Genomic DNA, 10,733 nt, shown 5'->3' on the forward strand with positions numbered 1-10,733 from the left:
TTGTGGAATGTTAATAAATTTAGTCAAAGGTACATAGTGTGTTCTTAAAATTTCGATTATGATTACGGCATTCCTCTTCACAATTCGAATTTTGAGAACATAGAAAATAAAATATTATGGCAGAAGATTAATAAAGTATCAAATCTTTATGTAAGACATTATGCATCGTGTCCCATACGCTTCGGGTATAGGATTTATTGCAAATGTTTGGATATTTGACCATTCTAAAATTTTCCAAATGTCTAGCGCATTTAGAGGGAAAAGGGACTAGAATCGGTTTTGTCTAAAATAATTAAACAACTATCAAAGGACAATCCAAAGTTCGACGAGGATTGGTTGCTTGTGAGTAGTTGGAAGCATGGTATTGAGTGGACCATATCGACACTATTACGAATAGATATGATTCTAATAAGAATAAGTTGTCATATGGAAAATATAGAAATGTGTCCATATTGGGAATTGAATATTGAAAATCTATGTCTAGATTAGAAACTTTTATGCAAAAGGATGTTCAAAGGAATGTACTTTGAATGAGAGACATCATATCTAAGGAGTTGTCTTGTAAGAATCTCCAATAGAGAACTTTGTAATATCATTGGCAATAGTCTTTGTGACTTTGGTGCAGTGATATTATGAAAGGATCATTGCATAAAATGTTAGAATCTAGCATATTCTATAAGTAGCAAGAATTTGATATTCTATCACTTATGGAAAAAGGATTTGGAGTTGTGAAATGAGAATGATTGGAAATGTGCTCAATTTGGTCTATTTCACAAAGTAAGAACCATATGTAAACATTGTGTGCATGCTAGGAGCATGGGACAATTGTAATAATTCAAGTAAGAAGTTGATTACCCGAAACAACAAATAATGAGTAATCGATATGGTGATAAATAAAAGGTGTTTTATTTATGCTCAAAGGTTTGAGGCCATATGGGATTAGTATTATTCTTGTGTTTCACTTTGCATGTTTTGACTTCCTGAATAATTTAATTGGTTAAGAACAGTCAAATTATTCGAACGGGCCACGGTCGTTCATATGTTGGAAGTAGGTATGAATGAAGACTGTCGTGAATTGGTGTGTGGATTGTCTAAAAGAGTATTACACATAAGCAAATGTTTGCTGCGACGTTCATGAGTGCTTATGAATATGATTTAAGCATTGGATTAAACCCACGCTCACTTGGATCACTCTATGAATTGTATCACGATTGATTGGTGAGACGATAACATCTTATATTCTTGAAACCGAGATGTGTGAGTTGTATTTTGCGAATCAGCTGCACATTGATAATATGTAAACACACTAGTAACTTGGTGTCATAAAACATATTGTTGTGTTTGATTCGATGAGTGAGTGCAAGCGAGCATTGAATCAAAGTTTATCCGTTCCTTTTATCCAAAGTAGGATAAAAGCGATATCTTTGAGCCCCTCGATGATTTAGTGATGACAAACGTAAATGCTCAGCTGGGCTAGGGCTAATTTGATTTGTTTAATTAGTCAGTCGTCATAAATCGGAATTTGAGAAATAGTACAAAGAGAATTATTAGAAATCATGTCTAATACGATATCTAGAATGGAGGAATATATGATCCCTTATCTAAAGGACACGCGTATCTGATAGGATCAGAGTTGACAGCGGCTTTGGAAAGCTACGATTGCAGATCAGGATCTGAAGTCATATGCATAATAGTTATTAGACTTATCCAAGTGGGAGACTATTGGATTAGTGCCTAAGTCCATAACTATTTTGGTATGTACTTGACCTGATGGTGCATGGTCCTTTTGGGTTGCCTTCACCAAAGCAACTTGATAGGATGAATTATGGAGAGAAAGGATTAAATATGATTTATTAATATATTATGAGAATAATATATTAAAGGAGAAATCATATTGGTTAATTAATATTAGTCAAGAATTATTTGGTAATTAGTTTTGTGACTAAAAGAGATTAATTAAACTTAAGGGACTGGAATTGCAATTATAAGATAATTGCAATTTGGGCTATGGCTTGCCTTATATTAAGGAGTGGACGAATTCCATGGGAAAACCCATGAGGAAATCGTCCAAGGCCTTAAGGAAAGGGATCCATGGGTTGCTCAGGGCTTAAGCATCCAAATTAGGGTTTCCTTGTTAGATAACCCTAATAGCCTCCTATATATAGATCCCTTATCACCCAAAAACGTGGCTAAGCATCCTTTTAGGGTTTCACACGTTTTAGGGAAGCCTCCATCCTCTCTCCTCTTCATCCTCTTGCTCTTGGTGTTTGTGAACCATTAGAGGAGTGACATTTGTGACTCTAAGCTTTCTAAAGTCAATAGAAGAAGGATTTGGGATTGTTATTACTACATAACAATCAAGGTAATATCTTAAACCCATTCTTATGTTAATATGATTACTTGTATGCTAGAATTAGGGTTTATAGTCTTGGATAACTTGCATGTACAATAGAGAAACCTAGATCCAAGCATTAGGGTTTGTATGAGCACATAGGATGTTCTTATGACCAAAACCCATCAATGTTAACTTGTTTGTGGGTTGTATAGTTCCTGTGTTTTCTTGAAAAAAATGTCCTTGATGTCGTTCTTGCTTCTTTTCATCTCACCTCTTTCTACCAAACGTGATCACCTTGTTGCTTACTTTCTTGCTCTCAACATGATTGCATAGGGTTTAATTTGCAATCAACCTTTTTTTTTCTATGAACCATGTATGAACCTTGATGCACTGATACCAAATGAGTGATTTGAATCTTCAATAACACTCACAAATAACACACTCACAATTTGTTTGTAATGCATGATTATACAAAATAAAAAAATAGAGATGAATGCTTTTAGTACTCAAAAAGTTGTTTCTGTTTTGTATCACATGAAGGAAAGGAATGAAAGAATTTTATTAGAACAATTTTCTATGTGTTATTCCCACACATAAAATATATTTCAAAGTGTGCTATATATAGCTAAAAAGAAAAAAATGCTAAAACCTTACAGATACATGTGCTTCTATATAAGTGGCAACTAAGTCACATTATTCTCCCTCAAACCTGGTCAATATATGATCAATTCAGCAACTAAATAAATCTGATTAAAATACCAACTCATGACCCATGAAGACAACCCACTTAAACTATCAACATTACCCAACATTTTTTATCTCAAATGTTGAACAAACTTTTGCATTAATTAGACATATCAGTTGCTATAAAAAATTGAGACTATTACAAACATTTGAAACTATAAACCCCGATTACTAATATAAAAGCATCGCCAAAATTTGGGCAAAATTCACAATTAGTACATGATAGTTTTGCAAATGTCAAATGAGGATGGAATTTACAATTTCTTCCCTCGATTTACTTGCAAGAAACATGTCAAATTGGAATAATTATATATAAAATATACTTTTTTTCATTATAACATGTAACAAAATACAATATATTAATCCTTGCAACAACAGAACAAAAGATCTCGTCTCCTACTCTGCATTTGTTTAGTGTGTTCTTGAGTGCTTTAAGAGGAAGGTATTGCATCAAAGTGATGGAAAAGAAGATCAAGCCTGTAGATCTGAAGTTAGCTTGTGCTCAAGAAGCACCAGAAGGTCTAAAGTTCCAAACTTTATGCATATATGCATAGATCTCAACATTTTACTTTATTAGAAGCATTTCTTTTCCCAAAAGCCATAAGGTTGTGCATGTTGAGATTTAGACGAAAAGAGTTGTCCATCCAGGCTCTTGAAGGGACCTTGAGTGATAAAAATGAGGTCCCATTAGCTAAATGTATCCCATGCATGGAAAAATAAGGTCTTAATGGATTAAGACCAATGACTTTATGGACGTCCAAAGTGATAAAGTTTATGACATTATGGATCCTAGGCATGTTAGGTCTCTGGATATGAAGTTTAGGCTTAAGAGATTAAGCCATTAAGCACTTAATGAGGTTTTGGCAAACTGTCCAGTACGCCCAGCTTACTGGGTCAACCACCCCGATGGTGGTCAAGATCTGGATGAGTACGCCCCACGTACCAGAGGAGTACGCCCCGCGTACGTCCTCTGTTGGGCCATTGGCAAATGGGCTTCGGGTTTGGGCTGTTTATGGACTAATTGGAATTGGTCCTTTGTTGGACTTTGTAAATAAGATATTTTGGGTCAAGTAGTGATAGTGGACCATGGGGTTAGGCCCAATTAGGAGGTTGGGCCCAATTTAGTAAATTGGACAAATAGTGGACTTAATGAGTGTTATGGTCACTTAGTCAAGAAGGTTACTTTGGGTATTAACTTAGTATTGATTATGTGATAGTTTGGGACTCCCGGTGGGACAACAGCCAGAGATTTATAGTATTTTGGCACTACTTGCGTGGTGAGTTATCCTCACTATACTAAGGGGCCTAAGGCACCAAGGCCGGCCCATTGGATATGATTTCGTAGTAGTTAGTAGTATGTTGAGTATGAGATAGTGTTGCATGTTAGTTGCTATGCCAATTAGGTAGATCCGTAGAACTACCTGTAGTATCATGTGTGCATTAGTTGTGTTATATGTCGATATATTATGTGAGATGGGTTGAGGTGATACTGCTCCGTGCGGTAACCAACAAACCCGGGAGCATTCCAGATACGAGCTGAAGGAGACTCGAACTGTGGGCTCGGTGGCATTCCAGATGTGAGCTGTAGGCCCGGAAGGCAATCCAGACTCATACTGTGGGCCCATGGGGTAATCCAATCTGTAAAGTTGTGGACCTAGTATATGTTTTTATTTGTATATGTTATGTGTAGTGTATCGGTGTTTTGGGGGAACTCACTAAGCTATCGGGCTTATAGTTTTAGTTTATTGTGGTACATCACGGGATCACGGCAAGGCGAAGGCGTGATCGTACAGCTCCTCATGTTTTGTTTATATTTTTGGGAAAACTTTGATATAGACTATTTTGAAAACAAATTTGTAATAACTATTGGTTTTAAACATTTTGAAAAGTTTTGAATTGGCTTGAATTTTATTGGTGTTACATGGTTCTTCTTTGCTTCATAATTCCTCCTATTACAGGATCCCCGACTTCCATAAACCATATGCCTTTACCATCGTTTCAATCATCATCGACCATGAAGTGTAGTTTGTTTCGGTTAATTTAGGAAATTGAATGGTATGTTAACTTGTTTGTGGGTTGTATAGTTCCTGTGTTTTCTTGAAAAAAAAATGGCCTTGATGTCGTTCTTGCTTCTTTTCTTCTCACCTCTTTCTACTTTTCTTCTCACCTCTTTCTACCAAACGTGATCACCTTGTTGCTTACTTTCTTGCTCTCAACATGATTGCATAGGGTTTAACTTGCAATCAACCTTCTCTTTTTTTTTTTTTTTTTTTTTCTGAACCATGTATCAACCTTGATGCACTGATACCAAATGAGTGATTTGAATCATCAATAACACTCACAAATAACACACTCACAATTTGTTTGTAATGCATGATTATACAAAATAAAAAAATAGAGATGAATATTTTTAGTACTCAAAAAGTTGTTTCTGTTTTGTATCACATGAAGGAAAGGAATGAAAGAATTTTATTAGAACAATTTTCTATTTGGTATTCCCATACATAAAATATATTTCAAAGTGTGCTATGTATAGCTAAAAAGAAAAAAAAATGTTAAAACCTTGCAGGTATATGTGCTTCTATGAAAGTGGCAACTAAGCCGCATTATTCTCCCTCAAACTTGGTCAATATATGATCAATTCAGCAACTAAATAAATCTGATTAAAATACCAACTCATGACCTATGAAGACAACCCACTTAACCTAGCAAGATTACCCAACTGTTTTTATATCGAATATAGAAAAGACTTTTGCATTAATTAGATATATCAGTTGCTATAAAAAAAATTGAGACTATTACAAACATTTGAAGCTATAAAGCCCGATTACTAATATAAAAGCACCGCCAAAATTTGGGCAAAATTCACAATTAGTACATGATAGTTTTGCAAATGTCAAATGAGGATGGAATTTACAATTTCTTCCCTCGATTTACTTGCAAGAAACATGTCAAATTGGAATAATTATATAAAAAATATACTTTTTTTTCATTATAACATGTAACAAAATACAATATATTAATCCTTGCAACCTCGGAACAAAAGATCTCGTCTCCTACTCCGCATCTTGTTGCTCGGAATCCGATTCTTCCTACAAAACACAATTATTTATTTAGATTACAACAAAATAAATGATTAAAACTTTATGAATTTATACTAAAATTTGGAGAAGAAGTTACCTCTCGTATTCCTTTGGATCCTATACACTTGGAAGCACTGATACTTGCACTCTTTAACAGGCTTCGAGCACTGTAATTTCCTTTGTTTTCTCCACCTTCAGCCTGTTGTGGTGGACTCTCGAGTGTCGAAGCAACATATTCTAGTCGTTTGTCCAAATCTTCTTGAGAACTTCCTTCCTCCTTTGGTGCAGGAACTCGCTCCCTAACAAAGATATAGCAGTAACAATAACAGATAGCATATAGTAGTAGAGTAAGAAAGTAGGAAATTTCTAAATATAGAAACTTGCCTAGGAAGTGAGGCATGTTGCCTTAGCAGTGGAGTGGTATTACTATTTCCACCTTTTCCGAAACCTTCCTCAAGATGTGCAAACTGACGCTTAAAGCGGTCAACCCCACTATTAAAAATATATAACAAGACGATTCAATGAGTATCTAGAAAGAAAGGTCATGCCAAAGAGGCTTTCTATGCCTATTTTGATGACATTACTAGACAGACTTTCTAGGACAATGGGGGCATTCATGTCTTTTGTATAGATGCAAGAGATGTAGAAAAAATCCGTATCCCACCTTTTTAATTAACAAAAAAAAATTGCTATTTTTGTCCCATTGACATGAATGTAAGTCTAATGCACACCAAACATAGTGCAAGGTGTAATGTTTTGTTTTGTCCAACATCCTTGTTCCACTTTTTGGATACAACTTGTCCTAGTTTAAACTTTTTGTCCTTATTTTACCTTTTAGAGTGGGACAAAAAGTTGGAATTAGTGTCTCAAATGCATGTCAAACGCAATGAAACCTTTTTTGTGTTTGTCGAGCCTTAAGGAAAATTGAGAAAATATTTTATTAACCAAGGAGAAAGTGTATGACCTCGGGTACAAGAAGCTAGTCTGTTCACCGCCACGTAAATATTCCTGAAGCATCTGAGGATGGTACTCCAAAATCTGGTTATAAATAATACGCCAGTTAAAAAGAAATGTTTATTGAAATCATAAATAATAATAGTAACAAAATAATAACTAGTAAGATTAAAACCTCTCGATAAATCAACTCCCTGACATCATCTTTTCCCAATTTCCTCCTTTCGAATTCAAATTCAAGTTTTGATATGGGCTGAGTTGATGGTTCTCTATCCGCATTCCCCAGCCCTTTAAAGTAAGGATCCGCTAATGACTACAACATAGCAATGTACTTTCATTAGGGACAAAAGAAAAATCATATAATTATTTGATTTAAAATATGAATATATATATATATATATATATATATATATATATATATATATATATATATATATATATATATATATATATATATATATACCTCTTCAGCCGATGGACGATCTTTTGGATCAAATGCAAGTAGGCGTTCAAGTAGTTTAAGAGCCAACGGATCAACATGTGGAAATTTGTGTGTGAAGGGAACAGGTTGTTTCTTTCGCATACTATTAAGATACCTTCTTGCTTTTTCATTGCGAATCTGTATTCTTTCAATAACATAATGTTAAAGTAAAATCAGTATTAATGGTTTTAGAAACTTCTAGAAAAAACTAACCCTTGCAATAGATTCGGGAGGAGGAGTTCCGAGTAAATCAGTCATGAGATCCAACTGATGAACAACATTCTTTCCAGGAAACAACGGTTTCCCAGTAAGCATCTCTGCAAATATGCATCCAATGCTCCAAATATCAATAGCTGGAGTATACTGCAATAAAAAGAAAATCACCATTTCGGTTTTTAATCCACATTCCACAATTGAAGTTAAATAAAAATGTTGTTTCTTTGTGGACACGACTTAATCTGGTAAGCTGTATGTGTGTGTGTGTGATACTTTCTTACTTAGTGCAGATACAATGACTAATAGAGAAAGTCGGGGAAATGAGACTTTTCCCATTCAGTCATAACATATTTGAAAATTTTCAGTCTTTTACTTTTTTCCTTTCATTTCACCAAGTGTGCACTTCAATTTTCTTAAAATATTCTTTAAACATTAGTAAGAAAAAGAAAAACAAGGAGTAATATTAATATGAGCATCATACTTTAGAGAAAAAGGAGCCACATAGTTCAGGAGCACGATACCATCGAGTTGCAACATAATCCTGCATTAATCCAAGAGACCTAAATGTAACTACAAATATTGGTTTCAAATTTATATAGACCATACATTCTACAAATAATAATAATAAATAAATAAATAAATAAATAAATAAATAAATAAATAAAGACCACTTACTGTCCAGAATATGGCTGAAGGTGCATCATTAAATGATACACGAGCAAGCCCAAAGTCACAAATCTTCAACTTACAGTCAGCATTAGCAAGAATGTTTTTTGGCTTTAAATCTCGATGAAACACATTTGCTGACATTAAAACCATATATCAATCAGTTAATTAATAATAATATATATCAGAATCATATAAACTAGAAAAGACAAATTGCAATAAATGGCAACATCACTTCATTTCCAATCTGGTCATCCAACTTTCAAACACCAATATCGAAACCATTCAACTTTCAAAAAGAATTCGAACAAAATTACGTAAAATAACCAATTTCGAGAATTATAAGCGTCTTAGTAAAAAGATTTTTAAAGCTACGTGACCAAAATTAAATATAAAGTAATAAAAAATACTAGTACGTTGCTATTTATCGAAATTGGAAACAAGGCACCTGTGTGAATATACTTTAGTCCACGAAGAAGTTGGTATAAGAAGAACTGATAATGTTCGGGTGTGAGATCATCATTTGCTCTAATAACCTGATGAAGATCAGACTCCATCAATTCAAACACTACATAAATGTCTCTAAACTCTCTTCTTGAAGGAGGAAGCATTATATGCTTAATTTCAACAATATCTGGATGCCTAAGCAACCGAAGGAGTTTGATTTCTCTAAGAATTCTTGTGGCATCAGATACATGCTCAAAAACATCATTGATCTTCTTAATCGCAACCCTGTCTCCTGTTTGCTTATCAGTGGCGGACCCTACAACACCATAACTGCCTTTTCCAACCACTTCTTGAACTTCATATCTTCCTGCCTCTCCATATTCGGTGAAGAATTCTCTTTCCAGCTGCTTACAAGAAACAAATATTTGGTTTTGGTCAACAGTAACAGTAAACAAGAAACAGTAACTTTAACTTTAAATTTTACAGTAACAAATAAAGAGATTTTACATCTTAAATGGGGTTGATTGAATATTCAATATTCTAGATTCCAGATTCAAGGAATGGGGTTGATCTTACATTCTAAGGTGAAAAAGTTCATGTTTTCAAAACATAATGGTTGCTTTCACAAATGGGGTTGATTCAAGATTCAAGAAGTAGGGATTTTACATCTTACATTATCAATTATAAAGGCAAAAGGCACACAAGTAAACAAAGGGACATGAATCAAATTTATCTATGTGTTTGTAGGATTAGTCATAGCAAATGAAGTACATCATCAAATTACGCAGTAAAGAAAGGGATCAGTTAATTAAAAAAAAACAAAATAGATGGATATAAATATTTTATTTGACTTTCATATAACGACAAGAATAGGGTTTCATGCTATAATTTAAGAAGGATTCTCTTAAATGGTTTCTTTGTTTATGAAGATTCAAAGAAAATGACATATCAAATAGATGTCAGAAACATGGTCCAGTGCAAATGCAATTGTCAAGTATTCACGAATTTTGTCCATGGCACATATTAATCCCATTTATGTGTAGGATTTAATCAGCAACAGAAAAGAAAGGAATCATCAAATGCCAATGACACAAGATATGCAAGAGAAAGAGACCCTTTTGAGAGGATCCATTGGGACGGAGGTTAAAGATGGGAATGCGATGCGTTTTGGAACTCTGATCTTCTTAAACGCAGGAAGATCGAACTCTTCAAAAATTGTGAGTTGGGTACTTGATAATGATAATGATTGTCTGGGTTCATAATCGGGATTCAGAACGACATTGGGGTTAGTGGAAGTGGGAGAAGAAGACAGATGATTATGTCGTTGAAACCACCGAAGAATCTCATCCACGAATGTTGATATCCCCATAAAACTCGCTGTAGTATTTGTCCACAAGTTTTTGGTGACACAAACACATCCCCGTAATTCTCGATTCTCTTCTCGAATCGGAGCCAGTCAATCTCAGCATTCCCCCTTCTCTCTCGCTTGTGTGTTTCACAGGAGGTTGCCTATCAATGGTACTGATGTCTCCGACGCAAAATGGAGGAAGATAAACAAGTGCTGCGCTACGTGGGGGATGGAAGTTACATTTTAATTAATTTGTTACAGAAAATGGGAAGTAGATACGTCTTTTTACCTTAACGACATTGATTTTTCGATCAATATACATATATTTTAAGTGTTAAATTAAGCAACTTATGTATAAATTGATAAAATGATTGTTGGAGATATAATGACTCAACTTTTCATCGTTAAGACCCCGTTTCCGAGTTGAACTTAACGAGATAAAAGAAAAAAAAATTGATG

At 34.4% G+C, this 10,733-nt stretch overlaps 1 protein-coding gene across 1 annotated transcript; it reads right to left on the reverse strand.

The window, feature by feature from the left end:
* Positions 1-5,858: 5,858 nt before the first annotated feature.
* Positions 5,859-10,429, reverse strand: LOC145090301 (mitogen-activated protein kinase 9-like). Its single transcript, XM_079028586.1, has 11 exons — positions 10,041-10,429; positions 8,928-9,330; positions 8,489-8,616; positions 8,295-8,354; positions 7,811-7,960; positions 7,580-7,735; positions 7,292-7,429; positions 7,127-7,200; positions 6,543-6,654; positions 6,260-6,457; positions 5,859-6,171 (listed from the first exon to the last, which is right to left on the reverse strand). Exons 1-11 carry the CDS (start codon positions 10,293-10,295, stop codon positions 6,136-6,138), a joined length of 1,710 nt encoding a protein of 569 aa, XP_078884712.1. The 5' UTR covers positions 10,296-10,429; the 3' UTR covers positions 5,859-6,135.
* Positions 10,430-10,733: the final 304 nt, after the last annotated feature.

Source organism: Lactuca serriola, chromosome 2 (assembly GCF_051521515.1).
Source record: "Lactuca serriola cultivar US96UC23 chromosome 2, Lser_US96UC23_V15, whole genome shotgun sequence".
Classification (NCBI taxonomy): domain Eukaryota; kingdom Viridiplantae; phylum Streptophyta; class Magnoliopsida; order Asterales; family Asteraceae; genus Lactuca; species Lactuca serriola.

Bases quoted from the DNA above. Each gene is read 5' to 3' on its own strand.
- LOC145090301 (XM_079028586.1), bottom strand. From the start codon at position 10,295: ATGGGGATATCAACATTCGTGGATGAGATTCTTCGGTGGTTTCAACGA. The intron at 9,331-10,040 runs GTCTCTTTCTCT...TCTTGTAAGCAG, and splicing joins CAATGGATCCTCTCAAAAGG to CTGGAAAGAGAATTCTTCAC. The intron at 6,458-6,542 runs GTTTCTATATTT...TTTGTTAGGGAG, and splicing joins ATGCCTCACTTCCTAGGCAA to CGAGTTCCTGCACCAAAGGA.